The sequence below is a fragment of the Spermophilus citellus genome (assembly GCF_964194105.1).
Source record: "Spermophilus citellus genome assembly, chromosome: X".
NCBI lineage: Eukaryota > Metazoa > Chordata > Mammalia > Rodentia > Sciuridae > Spermophilus > Spermophilus citellus.
In genome coordinates this window covers 18,926,778-18,950,467 of record NC_138190.1, presented here as the reverse complement: position 1 = coordinate 18,950,467, position 23,690 = coordinate 18,926,778, and the positions used below count along the sequence as shown (strand labels likewise).

The 23,690-nt window shown below is 36.2% G+C and overlaps 1 protein-coding gene across 1 annotated transcript in view; it reads right to left on the bottom strand.

Annotated features, from left to right (window-relative positions):
• Window positions 1-23,690, bottom strand: part of PDK3 (pyruvate dehydrogenase kinase 3) — a 99,358-nt gene that overhangs the window by 17,419 nt on the left and 58,249 nt on the right. Inside the window, exons 4-6 of the mRNA XM_081276460.1 lie at window positions 13,514-13,698; window positions 11,783-11,872; window positions 1,136-1,213 (exon numbers count right to left, since the gene is read on the bottom strand). Coding sequence (XP_081132586.1) covers window positions 1,136-1,213; window positions 11,783-11,872; window positions 13,514-13,698 — 353 coding nt within the window. The remainder of the gene's footprint in view (window positions 1-1,135; window positions 1,214-11,782; window positions 11,873-13,513; window positions 13,699-23,690) is intronic.

Genomic DNA, 23,690 nt, shown 5'->3' with positions numbered 1-23,690 from the left:
TGTAAAGGGGGTTATTTGATCCATGAGATAATGTCAAAAATAGTTTTAAAGCTCCTGTCATGGTGGCTGAGCTGCCCAGTCTAACAGCTTTGGCTGTGTCAGCAAATCAGCTGGCTCTAAGAAAGCAAGAACAGGCCTGCTGCTCCAGTCTGCAGAATGAGCAAGGCTGCCATGCACACCAAGGAGACATTTGTTACTACTTGTGATTTAAGTGTTATTGTTTGGCCAATATAAGTAAGAACAGTTAGGTCTGGTTTGGCCTAGACATTAGGAAGAAATACAGAGAATATTAAAATGTTTCTAATTATAAATACCCACACCAAGTCCACTCAGTTCTAGTCACTCAAAACAGGCACAAGCATTCTCAGAAAACCCAAGAGACAGTATTTCTGACTTCATACATTCTAGTAGAATAGTAGGGACAACTATTCTTCAATGGCAGTGTGAAGTCTTTTCCCATTTTCATCTCACTGTAGGAGAAATATATTTTTGGTATTCCTTGAGAGGAACTGGGTTTATCCTTAATTGTAAATGCTCTATGGTCATTCTTGTACATAAATCTCTGTACATCTCTATTTTCTTATAATCCAATTCCTGAAGTTTAATTTACTGGACTAAAGACATGCTTATTATTAATTTAATTTACTGGACCAAAGAGGAAGGACATTGTTAGCATTTTTGAGAAAGATTAAACCAATTTAACTTATATAAGAAATGTATGTGTTGGTGACAGTGTTTTTCTGGGCATAAACTCAAAGCACTACAATATTTTAATCATCATTATTTTGAAAGACAAAAGTGGCATTTGTTTTTGTTTGTACTTCTTTGATTAGTAAAGTTACACACTTTTCCATATACTTATTCACTGCTGTGTTTTTAATTTGAAAACTACCTATTTATAACTTTATGCATCTTCTTCCTTGATTACTTCTGTTCCAAGAACTTAGCAGTCTAATACATTATGCATAACTTTGCAAAAACACTCCCAGTTGACCAACAATATAGAAAAAGTTTTAAAAGAGATCAAAGAAAAAAAAGTAGCATAATTTTAGAATCTCACTAAAATATACCTCAGGTATAATCAGTTTTTTAGTCAGCTTCTTTGTATTTAAGATTAAAAGTATTTTTCTTTTACCATTGAATTCTTCAACTTCCAGCTCTGGAGCTACCAGGTAATACTGTTCACACAGCATCTTGGCTGTTTCATATGCATCTGCAAAGAGAGAAAAGTTTAGCTGCTGCACTCAAGACAGGCACAAATGCATGTGTACATGTGTGTATGTATGTGTGCATAATAAACAGTCTAAACTGACATATTTAAAATAAATCAACTACCCTCTTTTAAAATAGTCTCTTTGACTTTAATAAAGTTATTATGGGATTAAAACAAAATTTCTCTTTCCTTAAAGTTTTAATATCCATAACCATGTCAAAATATTAGATTAATAAATATAGCTAGCTCTATGACCACCACACAGTTAACTTTTAATCATTCCTAAGTTATTTTTTATAAAAATCTACAACTTAAGACTATAAATACTATGCAATCTGACTAAATTGTAGCAAAAGGTCATTTGTTATAATTTTAAAAATCATAATGTCAACAGTCTTATGATTTGCCAGTTACTTGTAAATGAAACATCTATCAGTATTTGCTGAATGAATGGGTTTCTGTGAGTCACACAATTTAAGTTGTTGGAGATATCACTATCACTTTAAAATGTTCTTTAAGTTAACAGTGCCAGGTTGGGACTGATAGTTATCCAAGTCTAAGGAGCAAGAGTTTACTTTTGAAAGGGGAAAAAAATAAGGTTTAGGATAAGAAGATAGGGTGATTACAGAAATAGCTGGAAGAGAGAATTCAGGAGGTTCAAAAGATAGGGAACAAATTCAGAAGGCTAAAGTGCCTTGTGACATATTGCTTTTTCGCTTGAACTAGAAATAATCTTTACAAAAGAAACAACAACAAAATAATATGAGGTCAGGATTCATATCTTCTACTTGTTGTGTAACTTGCATAGAACTTAGTATAGTGCCTGTGTAGATGGTTAATAAATGTTCCTTGGTTTGATAAATTTTAAATGTTTTGATAACTTACTTTAAAAAGTTTATTGAGCTGTAATTCTCATACAATTCACCCGTTTACAGTGTACATACAATCCACTGGTATTTAGTATATTTGACAAGTTCTATACGCATCACCACAGTCAGGTTTACATCATTTTCATTACTACAAAAAGAAGCCTCACACCCATTAGCCATCATTTACCTCTATCTAACCCTTGGCAACCATGGATCTACTTTGTCTCTAATACTTTGCCCACTCTGGACACTTTAAATAAGTGGAATCAGATAATGTGTGATATTTTATGTCTTCTTTTACTTAATATAATGCTTTCAAGGATCATCTATGTTGTAAATCAGTACTTCACAGTTTAATTGCTGAGTAATATTGTAGAAATATACCATATTTTTTACCCACTCATCAGTTGATAAGCATTTTGAGTTGTTTCTACTTTTTGGCCATTATAAATAATGCTTCTGTAAACATTCATGTCTAAGTTTTTGTATAAACATGCTTTTATTTCTCCTGGGCATATATCTAGGAGTGGAAAAATGCTGGATCATATAGCAACTCTACATTTAAACATTTGAGATACTGCCAGATTGTTTGCCAAAGCATTTTTTTTGAAGTTTCACCTTTATAATTTTTAAAGATCAGATATTGAAATTACATTAAAATGCTTCACAGGTACATCTGCAATGTTTCCAACTATGTATAAGCTCCTTGGAGACAGGCTTGTACTTCTTTTATATTCACACATCCATAATGTACATACTTGCTGGAAATTAAAGAAATAAGAGAACGAAGGGAAGAAAAAAGAAGAAAGGGGAAAATAAGCTCTACAGAATTTAAATGTTAAAAACTGACATTATCAACCTAAAATAATACAGAGATAATATTAAGGTATTTCCAGACTAAGTTTTGGTTCATTTACCTTTGTTTACCTCATATTGATACCAAATTATAATTTTATATATTATTTGGCCTTGGTAAAAATTTGGATTGTTCTATTAAGCTTTAGAATGAAATCAATATGAAGAACTAAAGATACAGAAATAGAATAACTGAGGCCGGGATTGTGGCTCAGTGGTAGAACACTTGCCTAGCATGTGTAAGACACTGGGTTCAATTATCAGCACCACATACAAATAAGTAAATAAAATTTAAAAAATTCATCAACAACAAATAAAAAAAGAAATAGAATAACTGAAAAGATGAAATAATGAGGGACAGTGAAAAGGAATTAGAATAAGAGGAAAAAAAATTTTAAATAATCAATCAGTGTTAAAATAGACATTAAAGTTATATTGAATTTCAATCCTGAAAATAAAAAGTTAAAAAATTAAATTATATTAATTTTTCAAGTTTTTTTTTCTTTTAGGATATAGTAAATCTCATAAAATATCCGGAAAATACTTCTGTAAAGAGCGGAAAATTCAAGACTCACTCTTTTTGCTTTGGCTACACCACCAAACAATGCTACATCTCCACCTAGTGACGTGATAGCACAAAGCCAACTATGAACTTCCAAGATCACACAGATTGAAGTCTAAAAATTATGGTTTGTTATATAGATACAAACCAATACATTACAAAATAATTTCTCCAGGTGTTTAATAAAGATATTTAAACAGTGCTCTTTCACTTATAAAACAGAAAAATAAACTAAGTCCACTTGATGTGCTAATTCTTCATCATATTAGCTTGCCCAGCAGCATAATTATGATAGTAATGAAAATGTGTTACACAAATATAACATGTGGAGGATAGTGGAGTCAGACAGAAGCTGTCAGCTTCAAATTCAAAGACCCAGTATAGCTCCTTAAATCACATATGAGTAAGAATTTTTAAAGCATCACTATAAATTATAGTTTATCAATGCTATAATCCAGAATTGCATGACCTTTGTAATACTCAAGATCACAATTTAGGCTCACATATACCAGCCAGGCAAAAGCATTTTGGGGGAATTACTGGTAAAATGTATATTGATAGACATAAATTATCATAGCATATCATATAGACACAACCCACTTAGTAAGTACATGTTAAATGGAACAGTCCTCTGGCCCATGATAAAGTTCTCCACATGCAGTCAACTACACTGATGGGAGGTGTTTTTGTTGTTGTCGTTAGGGTCTGGAACTAGCAGCCTCAAGTAGTTCCCAAACATGGCTGTGTATAGAATTCATTCAAGTTAAGAAAAGTGCATATTATAAAATGAATCCCTAAAGATTATGAGGCCTGTGTTGAAAGCTGGGAACCCACATTTTAAAACCTTAGCAGGTAACTCTGAAGAGAAGCTATATTGGGAGACTAATATAGTCCTGGAAAGTTGCCTGGAAAGTCAAGGCTGGGTCACACTTAATTCTGGCATCTTTTGAAAATTTAGGATGGGGACACTTAGGATGATCAGGAAGGGCAGGAGCCAAGGGGGCACAATGAGTATTATCATGATTGCCCTAAACAAACTGCACCTAAGTAAGCCAGTTTTGTATAGACAAAAACAGGTAAATTGAGGAGGCAAAGAAAGGTGGAGAGGACATGACTTGGCCACTACAGATGCAAAGATACCAAGAAAACAATCTCGTTTTCTGCTTTCCAATTCCAGTTTCTATTGCTCCAATTGTTAAAGTGCTTCCTATCCTTGGATTACTACGCGACCAGTAGGGTTCTTTTAATAAATCTGTTTCTTGAGTTAATGCGAGCAGGTCTTTGTTTCTTTCAACTTGAAGAGCCTAAATGAGAGCATAAGACATTATTTCTGAACCAGAATAATGCCACACTTTCAGGAGACCATTTGTATGCTATTACACTAAGCAAAAATAGCATATAGGGACAACATGGGCAAGTTAACATCACTGTGAGAGTAGACTTTTCTACCAAGTATATAAGTGTGTACCTTTAAAATGATCCAACTACAGGATTTTCCCATTTCACTTGCTGGTTTCTTACAAAGAAAGGAGGGAAAAGGGTCACAATGGAAGAAGGCACCTCCCAAAGGATAATAGAACCTGCTTTACAACACTAATTCTAGCATTCACTACCCTGAGTCTATAATTTGCAGATGTGTAAAGGTAGATAATTAATGTGCTAAATAAGCAGCAAGGAGGCATGCTTCAAGGTTCTGCATATTCAATTAACATTAGGCAGGGTGCACCCCCACTTTTGTATGCTTATACAACTGTCTAGTCAAAAATAAAAATATTGTCCCTTCCACCTAAAATAAAAGTTTTCTGTAGTTTTCCTCAAGGGATCTAAGTATGGGATCAGTGTTAGTTCATTGACGTTCATGAGGGTATGTAAAACACACCCCTGTGCGCACACACAGGTACATGCACGTACACACACACACACACACACACACACACACACGTCCTTTTGGGATAGACATTTGACTATGCTTAAACCATGGGAGATCTTCACAGCTGTGTAAAGCTATCATTAATACCCAGAACTTTTACACTTTCTACATCAAGTTTCTTAAACAAACAGAAGGAAAATCGTTGCATATAGAGAAGTTGTGTGAGAAGATAAACTGAGCAGTCTTGGAGGATGATGAGAGATATAAAAAGTCAGTGTGAAAACACCAACTACTCTAAAAAGAGGAAGGGAGTGGTAAGATTTCACTAAGAGTAAAAGGAAGTTGACATACATTTCTTCCTGTCCTCAGCAATATTTGGAGGTACTGGAGAGAAGAGCTGGGGCCTGGGTCTTGTGAGGCTTTTTGATTAGCTGCTCCTGAGGTGTTTGGGGATACAGACTCCAAGGATTTCAACTAGAAGACAGAAGAACTTTTAGGCCTTTTGACCTTTGACATTCTCTGCCTTGTTTGTTTGCATCCAGTCTTATTTTGAGCTAGAAAGAGCTTCTGCTTAGGTATTCAGACACTCAGGAAATTAAGAGTAGGGCCTGTAGGAAGTGAAGCAGAAAGCTGACTGTCAAACTTTGATTTAATCTACAGGGAAAAAAAAGATCTTTAGGTTTCCTTTTAGATTGCCTAGCCCATTTTGCCATGGTACAAACAGTAATTGATTTAAGGCCAATCCTCCATTGAGGAATAAAGATTATATATGCTTGACTGGAAAAACCACTTGAATAGAGATGATGAATATCACAGACCAAATGTAGGAACAGAGGGCAGGACAGAGGCTATTACTGTCAGGTCTTGAATGTACCCAGAAGGTTGTATGTGATAGGCATTAGTGCTGGAAATGGGGAAATACACAAATACTATAAATTTCACAGAGTATTCACAGTATTTGCAGTTACATACTGACCTGTAAATCTGATGTGAGTTCAATGCATAAAACAGTGTTCTTGCTAGATTATAAAAACAGGTTCTTTTTATTCTCTTCTCTCTTTTTCCACATATTCTAAATTTTCTTCACTGAGCACTTTCATTATTTTGGCAATATGGTATTAGTATTCTTAACTGCCCCAACTGGGGATAGGAGCTGGCTAAACTGGGAAATCATAAATATACTTTAAAATACAAATTTTGCAAGAGGAATTCAACTCAGGGGGCACTTGACCACTGAGCCACATTCCCAGCCTTATTTTGTATTTTATTTAGAGACAGGGTCTCACTGAGCTGCTTAGTACCTCATTGTTGCTGAGGCTGGCTTTGAACACATGATCCTTGTGTCTCAGCCTCCAGAGCCTCTGGGATTACAGGCGTGCGCCTCTGCACCCAGCTCTTAAAATGCAAATTTGAATATACAAAGTCTGCCAATAAGGTCATGTAAGCCCAAAGTCTTTTCTTTGAATATGGATTATTTTGGGGTTTCAGGTTATCTTTCTTGGATAAACAATACCACATCAATGAATTACAATTCCTATTTCTTTAAAGTGTTATAAGATTGCAGATACTCATAAGCAATCTGATTATGGATTCCTTCTAAGATTTTAACTTTTTGTTGGCCTATAATTTAATAATTTTCTTGTTCACAGTAATTTCATTAAATTTAAGAGACTTTCCCTTATTGAGTTTCTCCAAAGCAATCAACTTGGTTTTAATGAGAAAAGTCACATTTCTTCAGTTTACATGCCATTTAAATAAATTAGGTAATCACAAAAGGCACTGTAACTTATACCAAGTTTAGGTACAAATAAGTGACCCTTAGTAAGTACACACCTTACTGGGTGGAAGCAGAAGTACAAACACATTCTACAAAATATATACCAGCCAAAAAAATGTGCTAGAGTATCAATATGCATGATGTACAAAGGAAAAGATGGGTGTCAGAAAAGTTGATTATGAAGAATTGTAATGCATTCCACTATCATATATAAATAAAAAGATTTAAAAATTTAAAAAATTAGGACATGATGAAAAAAGAAAAAAAAAGAAAAGTTAATTATGTGGATGTTGCTTTAGAGCTTTTATGTACTTTTTGAATCTGAAACCACCCTCTAATGTTTTGTCCCCTCTTAAGGGAAGAGGTTGTTGAAAGATGAAAAATATTGTTTGAAAGATTCACAGGGGAAAAGAGAGCATAATAGTCTCTTCTTATTCCATGAGTGTGGGGGTAGAATCTATATGTATACATCCAAGTGTGTGTGCTCATGCACATGTATGCATGTATATATACAGAGAAGTGGAATTATGAGGCATAGAGAAGTGGGGGAAATGACTTTCATTGGATAGAGCTTCACCAGGAATCTAGGCTTTAGTTACAGTGGATAAGCAGTAGGAATAATTTGCACAAGCAGAGGTAGTCCACTTTGTTCATAGTATACTACTAGATATAAAGTGAAAAAGGGCAGAAGGAGTGAAGATAAAATTATGACTAAGTACAGGAAGAGTGGGGAAAAGAAAGGGATTTTAGCCTATGATCAAAACTGTGAATAAAAGGGATCTGGATCTTAAATGTTCCCCAAAGACCATGTATTGACAGCTTGTGGTGCAATGGGGAGGTCATGGAACCATTAGGAGGCAGGGCCTGGTGGAAGAAAGTTAGGTCACTGGGGGCATACTCTTAAAAGAGGTATTGAGCACTGTTAATGGTTTAAATATGAGGTATCCCCCAAAGCTCTTGTGTGAGACAATGCAAGAAAATCTCAGTATGAAATGATTGGATTATGAGAGTATTAACCTAATCAGTGTATTAATCCACTGATAGGGATTAACTATGGATAAGATAGAGTGTGGCTGAAGGATATAGGTCACTGAGGGCATGCCTTTGGTGTATATATTTCATCTCTGGTGAGCAGAGCTCAGTCTCTCTCTGCTTGTCAGTTTCCATGTCCTGAGCATCTGTTCTCCTCCTTACCCTTCTGTGATGGTGTTTGCCTCATTCTGGGCCCAGAGCAACATAGTAGTCAGGTGTCTATGGACTGAGACCTCTGAAACTTTGTGGATGCCAAATAAACTTTTCCTCCTCTAAGATTGTTTTTGTCAGGGCTTTTGGTCACAGTGGTGAAAAAGCTGACTAAAACAGGACCCCAAGTCTCTTCCTCTCTCTTTCGCTTCCTACCTGGCAGGTAGTGGACAGGCCTCCTCCATGCACTCCTGCCATGATGAATTATGCTGCCACAGGTCCAAAGTGATGAGGCCAAGTGACCATACACTGAAACCTCTAAGACCATGAGCATAAATAAATCTTCCCTCCATTTAAGTTGTTTATCTCAGGTGTTTTCTTGCAGTGATGGAAAGCTAACACAAAGAGGCTAAGAGGTATGCTATCAGCGTAAACTTCTAGGCTTTTCTCAAATATGTATTGAACTAATTTACAAATAGTCTTCAGCTAGTTTTTTGGTACAAATTTCTGTCATTAAGTGGAGTGATGGGCTGGATGTGGTGGTACACACCTATAATTCCAGCATTCAGGATACTGAGCCAGGAGGATTACAAATTCAAGGCCAGCCTTGGAAACTTAGAGAGACGCTGCCTCAAAATAAATAAATAAATAAATGAATAAATAGGACTGCAAAGTAGCTCAGTGGTAAATTACTCCTGGGTTAAATTCCTAGTACCAAAAAACCAAACAAAAAAAATGGAGTAATGCAAAAGTGTATGAGAGTAATTCTGGACTTTTAGACATTTACACCCAGTTGAGAAAGAATAACATAAAAACAAATAATGACAAGACCAGGTAATATGTATTAAATATAATAGAGCAATACAGACAGTATGTGCCATAAAACAAAACAATAGATTCTTTTTTTAAAGAGAGAGAGAGAGAGAGAGAGAGAGAGAGAGAGAGAGAGAGAGAGAGAATTTTAATATTTATTTTTTTAGTTATCGGCGGACACTTTGTTTGTATGTGGTGCTGAGGATTGAACCCGGGCCGCACGCATGCCAGGCGAGCGTGCTACCACTTGAGCCACATCCCCAGCCCCAAAATAATAGATTCTTTTGGCCTTAGGTATAAAGTTACAGAAGATCCCTCCTTGAACTCCCCACAGGCCTTTGACTCACTTCAACACTGTTAAATCTCTGTTCTATAGTAGTCACAGTTTCATAAAATTCCTGGTTACTTACCAAGTTCTACTGGCTCTTGGTTAAAACTTCCCCTAAAAATCAGTGAAAGACTTTATTTGTGAAGAAACAATGAGATAATTAAAATGAGTGTTTTCAAGACTTTATCATGAAGAATTTCAAACATACGGGCTGGGGATATAGCTCATTGGTAGAGAATTTGCCTACCATGTTCAATCCACAGTACCACAAAAACAAAACCAAAAAACATACCACAGTACAGAACATAGTATAATGAATCCCCATGTGCTCATTAATAGCCTCAACAATTTTCAACACATACCCAATCTTTCTCATCCCCCTCACTCATTATATAATTTTGAAGCAAATCCATCATTTTATATCATGCAAAATATTTTAAATACCTCTCTCAAAGCTAGAATTCTTCTAAAATACATAGCCACAAACAAAAATCATACCAAAAATATTTCTTTAATATCAAATATCCAGTATTCAAAATTTCAATTGTCTCTTAAGAGCCCTATACTGCCATTTTACAGATAAAGAAACTAAAGCCCAATGAAGTTACATAACAGTTCAAGGTCACCCAGCTAACCCACATGCTCATCAGCTGGTAATAAACACAATGTGTGATAGCCATTTTATGGAATATTTTTCAGCCATAAAAAAGGAATGCAGTGGCCTGGGGGTGTAGCTCAGTGGTAAATCACTTGCCTAGCATTAGTTTGCTTCCCAACACTGCAAAAAAATTTGAAAATAAAAAATGAAATAAATGAAAAAAGAAGGAATGTGCTGCTGATAAGCACTACAAAATGGATGGCACATAAAAACATTATACTCAGTGAAAGGAGCCAGTCAAAGACTACATATTTTATATATTGAAATGTCCAGAATAGGGGAGTCTATATAGAGACAGAAAGTAGATTAATGGTTGCCTAAGGCTGAGGAAAGGAATAGCAGAGAGTGATTATTAATGGGTACAGGGTCTTTTTGGAGTGAAGAAAAATGTTCTAAAATTAGATTGTGGTGATGGGTGCACAATTCTGTAAATATACTAAAAACCACTGAATTGTATACACACTTTAAATTGGTGAATTGAATAGTATTAGAATATGTCTCAACTTGCTGAGTAAATTATCATAAGGTTTAAAATGTATCAAACCAAGGAATATTTATAGATCATCTACAAAAGTATCATACTACATTCTATGCAAGTTAGAAAACAATTTTAAGACACATAACCTGAACTTAAATTGTTCATAAGTCAAGAGAAAAGGTACACATGCAAAATACAGACTGAATTTGCACCTTATAACTGAAATAATGTGAGTAAATATTTTCTGACTATGCAGAGGCCAAAGCAGTTTGATAATCAGGCTGAGCTAAGGCCAGCAGGCCTGGGTCCTCCTCCCTGGGTTTAGAAATGCCCAGGGTAAACAAATTGCATAGGTTTTCCTTTGTTGTGAATGCTGAAGAGCAACAGAGTTCCTTGATGAAAACCAGGGAGAGTTGTGGTCATGAAAATGTATCAGGTTGAGTGTTTAGAGGAGGGAGATGAGGAACACAATAGGAGATAAAATGTAGGAAAAGAGACAGTTTGGGGATCTGAGGCTACACAGAGTAATTATAATACTGAAAAAAAACCTGAAGCACAGGAACCTAGTAGATCACTTATAACCAATCAGGCTTTATGGAGATAACAATTTACCTTCAAGGAATTATGAAATTGCTGTTCAAACTTAAATTGCCTGGGTACCAGGGATTTATGACTACATGGCCCAGTTTTATCTACCCTAAGGCTACTTGCAGTGTCTAACTAAGCTCACATGCCACATAGATTCTCACTAGGAGTGCACAACAGAAAGATGCTTACATTTTACAAATATATGAACTCAGCCTAATTTTATAACAAGGAAATTTTCAAATGATGTTGGCAATCAAAGCTTAGAATTTTACTCAAATTTTTAGTGTACAAGAGAAAACTACAAGTATAGCCCTAATCAATGAAGTAGAACATATATATCTAAAAACAACAAATTAAAAAAATATTAAACACACAAAAAAAGAAGCTAACATTTTGAACATTAAAAATTATGCATCTTTTCTTAGAACTGTTTACAAAGAACACTTCATATTTGGATTAAGTGCCATGGGTTTAAGGTGGCCTGATGAATCAGCAGTAAACATAACAACATAACCCTATGGCCAATTTGCCTCCAATAAACCACAACACTATTTGGGTTGCAGCTGAAATGCTATATCAGTCTCCTTACCTTTCACCACATCAGCCACATTACAGGTGGGATCAATACTTCCTATATGTTTAGGATGAGCAGGATTAGTGTCACCACCAAATAGAAGTGCTAAATGAACACAAAAGGAAAGGGAAAAGATTTTTAAACAAAGCATTCTGGGATGATCAAGCAGAGAAATATGAGTTTATAAGCATTGAAAGGCTCCCTTATATGTAAGAATCATTTTAGTGTCCCTAATGACTTAAAGCAATGGAATGCATGTAATTGATGGAGGAGAAACTCCACCAACCAATGAAGAAATAAGAATGCGCTTTTAAGACTCATCAGTTATAGTCAGCAGGTGCTAGGTGCCCAACCTGTTCTCCCCCAACCAGTGTGACTTGGATGAAGAAACTTACTTTCATCCTTAGCCAAGTTTATCCACCTTCCCAGGACTGCCGCAGACATTTATCTCAACATTTGCTAAATATTTAGAACACATAGTCTTTACCATTTGGATAGGTCTGTGATATTCTTCACTGGCAGCATTTCAAAAGCTTTCATCATAGAGATTATTTTTCAATGTCACATACACAAACAATATTTGTTCAAGTATTTTAAAAAGAACATTCAGAAAATTTCACCATACACAAATACTGCAAATTTTATTTCTGAACAAAAGTCAAAAGAAACCCCAAAGAAAAAAGCAACCTCAGTCCAAATGTTTTATAGGTGCAGTTATTTTAAATCAGGTAAAAAAATTGAAAATAACTTAGATACTACAAAAAGGCCTAAATAAAATAGAACAGATTTTGAATTATGAAAAATGGTAAATATGGGCATTAGACCAGTACATAAAGTTTCAACTGATTAAGGGGAAGGAATCAGAGATATACGTTTAGCCAATGATCTAAAAATGTAGATATATGTCTAAATATACATACTTAGATCCCAAAAGAAATTTCAGTTATCTAAGTAATTTAGCTGAGTAGTATTTAGGGTCTTTTCTCATCTAAATTTCCTGTAAATGTCATACATTTCTGTCACACATTTAAGTAAACCATATTTAATAGTTGTGTAACATTTGCTTATCCAATGAATCAAATTAGTAAAATAAAGGTGCTCTATCCATTTTCTGATTCAGCAAAGAGGATGAATTAGGCTCTAGACATATGAATGCTTTTTATTAAGAATTATGAAATCAGCCAAAGATAGAACACTGAAAATGAGCCAAAAAGCTTATTGTATTGAGAGAATTTTAGTTTTCTTCATATCTGCTTAGAAAGTGAACTAAAACTCTCAATGCAGGATTAGGCACTGACAATCTTGCTTAATCAGATTTCACTGATATTTTAAAATACAGGATTGATTGCTCATATTGCCAACATGCTAATTCAATATTTCCCGGTACCAGATATTCTTAAAACTAAAAAGGAAAACATACAACAACTTGAACAAAGAGTATAACATACTCTCAGAGACACATAAAATTATTCAAAGATGAATGCACAGCTGCCATTAAAGCTAGTCCCTTTGTCTACCAGGAATATAATGGCAGAGACTTAAGTGGCAGGGAGTGGTCCTATCTAAGATGAACATCAACAATTAGTATTCAAGAATACCAATAGGATTTACTTAGGAAAAACTAAATTAGCAATGAAATTTTTATAGCCAAAAATGTAGGTCAGTAAATTAAAAGTGAAATAAGAAGAATACTGGGAAAAATCACTGTGGTTACCTCTGTAAAAGGATCAACAAAACTCAACTTACTGTGCTGGTTAATAAGCATGCGGAAAGATATGCGGTTGGTATAAAATCGATCCAGAAAATATTGGATGTTACTGCTAATGAAGGGGTCAAACCCAAACTTCTCCTTATATTCAATCACTCCTTGAGCCATTGTAGGAACCACATCATTGTGCCTATTTCTGACTTTAATCAGAACTTGTAGAAAGCTGTATGGGAAAGAAAGAAAACACAATTGGTCTTTACATCTCATGGGCTAATACACACACTTCTCAACTCCATCCCCAGACTGGTTAATCTGCTGGTATTTTTATAGGTAGACATTATTCTCATCAAGGAAATACTCACAAGAAACAAAAACTTTAACCAAGTGTTAACTTGAAATTTCCTACAGAAGTTCTTTTCAGAGATGCAAAAAGTAGAAGGTTCTGGTAAGGAAAAAAATGCTCAACTACCTTATTAGGACTCTAATGACTTTTTAAATTCCTTTTATTTGTTCTAATTAGTTATACAACATAGTAGAATGTATTTTGACATATTATATATATATGGCATATAATTTCTCATTCTTCTGGTTGTACATGACGTAGAATTACACTGGTCATAAAATCATTTATGAACGTAGGATAGAAATGTCAGATTCATTCTACTATCTTTCCTTTTCCCATTCCCCCTCCCTTCCCTTCAATTCCCCTTTTTCTAATCCAAAGTAGTTCTACATTTCCCTAACCACCCCCTTATTGTGAAATTAGCATCCACATATCAGAGAAAACATTCAGCCTTTGGTTTTTTGAGATTGGCTTATTTTACTTAGCATGCTATTCTCTATTTACATCCATTTAACCAGCAAATGCCATAATTTTGTTCTTTTTATGGCTGAGTAATATTACATTGTGTATATATACCACATTTTCTTTATCTGTTCGTTTGTTGAAGGGCACCTAGGTTGGTTTAGCTATTGCAAAATGAGCTGCTATAAACATTGATGTGGATGCATCACTGTATTATGCTGATTCTAAGTCCTTTGGCTTTTTGAGTAAGTAGATACAAAAAGTACAGATTCTATAAATGTTTTATAGATTTATAAATGTTTATAAATAATTGCAGAACATGTCAATATTTATTCTGAAAATATGAGGAAAATCCCAAAATAATCTCCAAGGATTTTTTTAATGGAATTTCAAAGCAATACCTTCCATGAGTAAAGACAGAAAGACAAACCTTGGGGGTGAGTACCAGGAAGTAACCTCAGGGGCACTGAGCCACTGAGCCACATCCCCAGCCTATTTTGTGTTTTATTTAGAGACAGGGTCTCACTCAGTTGCTTAGTGTCTCACTGTTGCTGAGGCTGGCTTTGAACTCGCAATCTTCCTACCTCAGTCTCCCAAGCTAATGGGATTACAAGCATGCACCACTGTGCCCAGCAGAAAATCAAACTTTTTAAAAGTAAACTTTGGAAATAAATTTCTTACAGTAGTAAAATACAATAATGAAATGTAGGTTTTATTTTTTTATTGATTTTTAAAAAAAAATAAATGACAGCGGGATGCATTACAATTCTTATTACACATACACAGCACAATTTTTCATATCTCTGGTTGTATATAAAGTATGTTGACACCAATTCATGTCTTCATACATGTACTTTGGATAATGATGTCTATCACATTCCACCATCCTTGCTAATCCCGTGGAAAGGGAGGGGGAAATGTAGACTTTAAAAAAGCAATTACAGTAAATGTATTTGTTGGGCACAGTGGTACTTGGGAAGCTGAGATGGAAGAACTGCTTGAGCCCAGGAGTTTGAGACTAGCCTGGGAAACATAGTGAAACCCCATCTCAAAGAAAAAAGAAAAATGTATTCAAGTATTCTCGCACATTATCATAAACATGGATAGGAAAAATATATTAAAAATAGTGACTAGTATAGAAAGATAAGTCCTTCAATGGAATGAAATTAAAAGTTTGAAATCAGGCCCAAGGGTAAGTATGTGTGCATAAAAATTTAGCATATTGGGAAAGTGACATTGCTAGTCAGTAGAAAAATAATCAAATTAATAATCAAAGTGGGCATGATGGTGCATGCCTGTAATCCCAGTAACTTGAGAGGCTAAGGCAGGAGGATTACCCATCCTCAGCTACTTAGCAAGACCCTGTCTCAAAATAAAATAGATGGGAAAGATGGCGGCGGGAAGTGAGTAAGCCGCTCCGAGCTCCGCGCCGCCACGCCCGCAGCGTATGTTGCCGCGTCTTAAAAGATGAAGTAAAGATCATTAAAGGAGATCTGTCGACAAAGACTCAGCACCGTGTCAAGAAAGGGGCCTAGGTGGAGTGAATCCGCCACGACTCCAGCCAAGGTGGAGTGAGTCCATCACAACTTCAGCGCGAGCAGTAAGGCTGCAGCCCCCGAGCTGCCCGGCTCCCTCAGCCCCTTCTCCTTCTCCTCTCCGCCTTTCCGCTTTGCTTCTCCCCCGCCGTCTCTCCTCCCACGCTCAGTCCCTAAATCTAGATTTCAATTTCTTTCCCCCACCCCGCCCGCTCTCCCGCGTGTCCAGTACCGGGCCCGCGCAGGCCCCGAGGCGCTGCCTCCCCTCCCCCCAGCCCGCACCCCCTCCCTGGGGGTCCCAAAGGCCACCGCCGCCGCCGCCGCCGCCGCCTCCCGCGGAGCACCATAGAGCAGACTCTTCACCGCGCGAGTGAGCTGCCGAGTAAAATGGAACAGCTGATAAGATGAGTGACAATTTAAAATCTAAGTGATCCAACATGGCGGCGGACGCGGAGAGATCAAGTCTCTAATCCCTTCAGCTGTGCGAGCATAGGGAGAAGTAAACTGTCAAAATACTGTTCGCTCAGGACCACTAGGCACTGTTGAGCTGAAGGGGATCCCGGGCGAACAGTCTGCCCCTCTCAGAACACACCGAGCCTGGATTGGGCTGCATTCTAGTTCTGGTTCGCCTGCTTCTAGTGACTCAGCACTAATGACCCCGCTGAAGTTAGTCGGCCCACCTGAACTCACAGAGGTAAAAGCCAACTGAGCACGATAGTCAGACCCAGGGTATCCCTCTGCTGACAACAGAGGTCCCTTGCACCAGCTACCAGGGGAGTTGCTACCTGAGGGCAAACAAATTCGCTGGGGGTCCTCAGCCCCAAGCCCTACAAACTTAGGGTCTGAGGGAGGCAAACAGAAAGGGTGTGCCCAGGCATCCATGGAAACACGGCTCCCAGGAGCAGCAGACCCGGCGTGTAGCCAGTATTGTGGTGAGCGTCACAGGTGAGCGGGGCCTGGCTTGAGGAACCACAAGAGAAAGCCCTAGGCACTCAGGATTGGAGACCCGCAAAGTCTGGGAAGAAGAGCTGAGGCACAGTGATTGGTTCCCACCCATCAAGAAGAGAAGCCTGGCCCAGTGGGCATAGCTCCACCTACTGGAAGAGAAGTTAATTGAGCTCTATGACTGCATTTATTATTATTATTATTATTTTAATGATTATTATTGGTATTTTTTTAAATTTTATTTTCACTTTTTGTTGTTGATGTTGTTGTTGTTCTTCAACTTCCTTATTAATGGTTTCAATTTTTTTAAATTCTTTTTATTCTATTATTATTACTATTATTTTTTAAACTTTAATTTCCATTTGTTTATTATCATTATAATTTTTTTCTTTTGGTTTTAAATTTTTATTTTTTCGCTTTTTCTTTCTTTTCACTTTTTTGTTTTGTCTTTTCATTTCTTTTCAATTTTCTTATTCCCCCTTTCTTGAATTCTACCTGCCTACACTCACTCTCTTTAGTGACTTCTTCCCTTCCCTTCTAATACCTCTCCTCCCAAGCATCAAATAAATTTATAAGAGTAAACAGTAACTCAGCAGTCAAACAGAACAAGAAGTATCATGAGCATAAAAAAGCAAGGAAGAAAAGGAGTACAAACAATGAAGGACAGCCTAAATATTCAGGAGGACATGGAGTCATCAGAAAAATGGCCATATAAAGAACTCAAGGAACACCTTAGACAGATGGAAAGGAACCTTAAAGATAACATTGAAAATAAATTACATAAACAGATAAAAGAAGAAGTTAAGCATCTTTATCAGGAGATAGAGATTATAAAAAAAATCAAACAATAATTCTAGAAATGAAGGAAACGATAAACCAAATTAAAAACTCAATCGAGAGTATCACTAACAGAGTGGAGCACGTAGAAGCCAGAACGTCAGATAATGAAGACAAAATATATCATCTTGAAAAGAGTCTAGCCAACTCAGATAGGCTGGTAAAAAAATCACGAGAAAAACATCCAAGAGATTTGGGATAACTTTAAAAAACCAAACTTACGAGTCATCGGGATAAAGGAAGGCACAGAGATTCATACCAAGGGAATGAGTAACCTGCTGAATGAAATAATTACAGAAAACTTTCCAGGAATACAAAAGGAAACAGATATACAAATTGTAGACGCATACAGGACACCGAGCACACAAAATCACAGTAGACCAACGCCAAGACACATTGTTATGAAGATATCCAATATACAGAACAAAGAGAAAATATTAAAAGCTACAAGAGAAAGGAGACAGATTACATTCAGGGGTAAACCAATAAGGTTAACAACGGATTTTTCATCACAGACACTGAAAGCAAGAAGGTCCTGGAACAATGTATTTCAAACACTGAAAGACAATGGATGCCAACCAAGAATTCTGTATCCAGCAAAATTAAGCTTCAGGTATGACAACGAAATAAAAATCTTTCATGATAAACAAAAGTTAAACGAATCTGCAGCCAGAAAACCAGCATTGCAAAGCATTTTGAGCAAAACATTACACGAGGAAGAAATGAAAAACAATAACCAAAACCATCAGTGGGAAGTGCCTCGGTAAAGACAGAGGGCGAGGGGAAAGATAATCACGGAGAAACAAACTAAATTTTTTTAAAAAAGGATAAATAATCAAACATGGATGGAAGTACAAACCATATATCAATAGTAACTCTGAATGTTAATGGCTTAAACTCTCCAATAAAGCGACATAGGCTGGTATCATGGATTAAAAAAACAAATACAACAATATGCTGCCTCCAGGAGACACATCTGATTGGAAAAGACATACACAGGCTGAAGGTGAAAGGATGGGAAAAAATATACCATGCACACGGTCCTCGTAAGCAAGCAGGGGTGGCCATTCTCATATCGAATAAAATCGACTTCAAGACTAAGTTAATCAAAAGGGATAAGGAAGGACATTATATACTGTTAAAAGGAACCATTCACCAACAAGACATAACAATTATCAATATTTATGCACCAAATAATGGTGCTGCGACATTCATAAAACAAATTCTCCTCAAGTTCAAGAATCAAATAGACCACAACACAATAATCATGGGTGACTTCAACACACCTCTCTCACCATTAGACAGATCCTCCAAACAAAAGTTGAATAAAGAAACTACAGAACTCAATATCACAATCAATAACCTAGACTTAACTGACATATATAGAATATATCAACCCTCATCAAGTGGATATACTTTTTTCTCAGCAGCACATGGATCCTTCTCAAAAATAGACCATATATTATGCCATAGGGCAACCCTCAGTAAATATAAAGGGGTGGAGATAATACCATGCATTTTATCTGATCATAATGGAATGAAACTGGAAATCAATGATAAAAGAAGGAAGGAAAAATCCTACATCACATGGAAAATGAACAATACGTTACTGAATGATCAATGGGTTACAGAAGACATAAAGGAGGAAATCAAAAAATTCTTAGAGATAAATGAAAATACAGACACAACATATCGGAATCTATGGGACACAATGAAAGCAGTTTTAAGAGGGAAATTCATCGCCTGGAGGTCATTCCTCAAAAAAAGGAAAAACCAACAAATAAATGAGCTCACACTTCATCTCAAAGCCCTAGAAAAGGAAGAGCAAAACAACAGCAAATGTAGCAGAAGACTAGAATTAATTAAAATCAGAGCAGAAATCAATGACATTGAAACAAAAGAAACTATTGAACACATTAACAAAACAAAAAGTTGGTTCTTTGAAAAAATAAACAAGATCGATAGACCCTTAGCCATGTTAATGAAGAGAAGAAGAGAGAGAACTCAAATTACTAACATACGAGATGAAAAAGGCAATATCACAACAGATGCTACAGAAATACAGAAGACAATTAGAAATTATTTTGAAAACCTATATTCCAATAAAATAGAAGATAATGAAGATATTGATAAATTTTTTAGGTCATATGATTTGCCCAGACTGAGTCAGGAGGATACACACAATTTAAACAGACCAATATCAATGGATGAAATAGAAGAAGCAATCAAAAGACTACCAACCAAGAAAAGCCCAGGACCAGATGGGTACACAGCGGAGTTTTACAAAACCTTTAAAGAAGAATTAATACCAATACTTTTCAAATTATTTCAGGAAACAGAAAAAGAGGGAGCTCTGCCAAATTCATTCTATGAGGCCAACATCACCCTGATTCCGAAACCAGACAAAGACACCTCAAAGAAAGAAAACTACAGACCAATATCTCTGATGAACCTAGATGCAAAAATCCTCAATAAAATTCTGGCGAATCGGATACAAAGGCACATCAAAAAAATTGTGCACCATGATCAAGTAGGATTCATCCCTGGGATGCAAGGATGGTTCAATATACAGAAATCAATAAATGTTATTCACCACATCAATAGACTTAAAGATAAGAACCATATGATCATCTCGATAGACGCAGAAAAAGCATTTGACAAAGTACAGCATCCCTTTATGTTCAAAACATTAGAAAAACTAGGGATAACAGGAACTTACCTTGACATTGTAAAAGCAATCTATGCTAAGCTTCAGGCTAGCATCATTCTGAAAGGAGAAAAATTGAAGGCATTCCCTAAAAAATCTGGAACAAGACAGGGATGCCCCCTATCACCACTTCTATTCAATATAGTTCTCGAAACACTGGCCAGAGCAATTAGACAGATGAAAGAAATTAAAGGCATAAAAATAGGAAAAGAAGAACTTAAATTATCACTATTTGCAGATGACATGATTCTATACCTAGAAGACCCAAAAGGGTCTACAAAAAAACTACTAGAACTAATAAATGAATTCAGCAAAGTGGCAGGATATACAATCAACACACATAAATCAAAGGCATTTCTGTATATCAGCGACAAAACTTCTGAAACGGAAATGAGGAAAAACACTCCATTCACAATATCCTCAAAAAAAATAAAATACTTGGGAATCAACCTAACAAAAGAGGTGAAAGACCTATACAATGAAAACTACAGAACCCTAAAGAGAGAAATAGAAGAGGATCTTAGAAGATGGAAAAATATACCTTGTTCATGGATAGGCAGAACTAACAGCATCAAAATGGCGATATTACCAAAAGCTCTCTATAGGTTCAATGCAATGCCAATCAAAATCCCAATGGCATTTCTTGTAGAAATAGATAAAGCAATCATGAAATTCATATGGAAAAATAAAAGACCCAGAATAGCAAAAACAATTCTAAGCAGGAAGTGTGAATCAGGTGGTATAGCGATACCAGATTTCAAACTATATTACAGAGCAATAGTAATAAAAACAGCATGGTACTGGTACCAGAACAGGCGGGTGGACCAATGGTACAGAATACAGGACACAGAGACTAATCCACAAAGCTACAACTATCTTATATTTGATAAAGGAGCTAAAAACATGCAATGGAGAAAGGATAGCATCTTCAACAAATGGTGTTGGGAAAACTGGAAATCCTTATGCAACAAAATGAAACTGAATCCCCTCCTCTCGCCATGCACAAAAGTCAACTCAAAGTGGATCAAGGAGCTAGATATCAAATCAGAGACTCTCCGTCTGATAGAAGAAAAAGTTGGCTCCGATCTACATATTGTGGGGTCGGGCTCAAAATTCCTTAATAGGACACCCATAGCACAAGAGTTAATAACAAGAATCAACAAATGGGACTTTCTTAAACTGAAAAGTTTTTTTCTCAGCAAGAGAAACAATAAGAGAGGTAAATAGGGAGCCTACATCCTGGGAACAAATTTTTACTCCTCACACTTCAGATAGAGCCCTAATATCCAGAGTATACAAAGAACTCAAAAAAATTAGACAATAAGAAAACAAATAACCCAATCAACAAATGGGCCAAGGACATGAACAAACACTTCACAGAGGAGGACATACAATCAATCAACAAGTACATGAAAAAATGCTCACCATCTCTAGCAGTCAAGGAAATGCAAATCAAAACCACCCTAAGATACCACCTCACCCCAGTAAGATTGGCAGCCACTATGAAGTCAAACAACAACAAATGCTGGCGAGGATGTGGGGAAAAGGGTACTCTTGTACACTGCTGGTGGGACTGCAAATTGGTGCAGCCAATTTGGAAAGCAGTATGGAGATTCCTGGGAAAGCTGGGAATGGAACCACCATTTGACCCAGCTATTGCCCTTCTCGGACTATTTCCTGAAGACCTTAAAAGAGCACACTACAGGGATACTGCCACATCGATGTTCATAGCAGCACAATTCACAATTGCTAGACTGTGGAATCAACCCAGATGCCCTTCAATAGATGAATGGATTAAAAAAATGTGGCATTTATACACCATGGAGTATTACGCAGCACTAAAAAATGACAAAATCACGGAATTTGCAGGGAAATGGATGGCACTAGAGCAGATTATGCTTAGTGAAGCTAGCCAATCCCTAAAAAACAAATACCAAATGTCTTCTTTGATATAATGAGAGCAACTAAGAACAGAACAGGCAGGAAGAAAAGATTAACATTAAACAGAGACATGAGGTGGGAGGGAAAGGGAGAAAAAAAGGGAAATTGCATGGAAATGGAGGGAGACCCTCATTGTTATACAAAATTACATATAAGAGGTTATGAGGGGAATGGGATAACAAACATGGAGGGAAATGAATTACAGTAGATGGGGTAGAGAGAGAAGATGGGAGGGGAGGGGAGGGGGGATAGTAGAGGATAGGAAAGGTAGCAGAATACAACAGTCACTAATATGGCAGTATGTAAAAATGTGATGTGTAACCAATGTGATTCTGCAATCTGTATTTGGGGTAAAAATGGGAGTTCATAACCCACCTGATTCTAATGTATGGAATATGATATGTCAAGAGCTTTGTAATGTTGTGAACAACCAATAAAAAAATAAAAATAAAAATAGATGTAGCTCAGTGGTAGAGTGCCCCTAAATTCAATCTCTAGTACCTGCACACACAAATTAATAATCAAATCAATTCACATAGCAGGCTAACAATTTAAGTCATATCCCAATTGCAAGTCTTAAACCAACAACCAAAAAAAGGATTAAAAATGTAAAAGGGTGGCCTGGGGATGTGGCTCAAGAGGTGGTGCGCTCGCCTAGAATGCATGAGGTACTGGGTTCAATTCTCAGCACCAAATAAAAAAAAACAAAATAAAAATATTGTGTCCACCTAAAACTAAAAAATAAATATTTTTTTAAAACTTTAAAAGTGATTGAAAATAAAGTGAACAAGTATATAAGCATGGGATAAGAAAGGCTGTTCTAAGCTTAATACCAAAGGTAGCAACAAATGATATAAAGAAACAAAGATATGATGATGTAGAATTTCAATAATTCTATAGGAACATACATTATATATAAAATAAAAACAACCTGAAACCTGTAAGAATGTATTTGCAAGAGTTATTATCCTTGATAAAGGAAAAGATGACGTCCTATTAAAGAACTAGGCAAAGTGCCGATTATCAATGGAAAATTTACCAAAGAGTAACCACAAATGCCAGTGGTTCAGTGGTAGGACACTTGCCTAGCACATGTGAGGCACTGAGTTCAATCCTCAGACATGTAAAAATAAATAATGTCCATCTACAATGAAAAAATATTTAAAAAAAACAAAGTAAATTAAAACAATGCAATACTGTTTTCTACTTATCAGACTGGCAAAGAATAACAAGTGTCAGTGGAATGTGGGAGCTTAACTGACAAATTTCTAAGAGCAATTTAACAATACTCATCAAACGCCCGAATAAAATAATTCTATTTCCACGATCGATTCTAGGAAAATAACTGGACAAGGTAAAGAGCTGTTTTTAAAAACTGTTCCTTAGAGTACTGTTTGTGATTGCAAGAAATCTTCAAGTCAGTCTAAAATCCAACAACAGGTGAT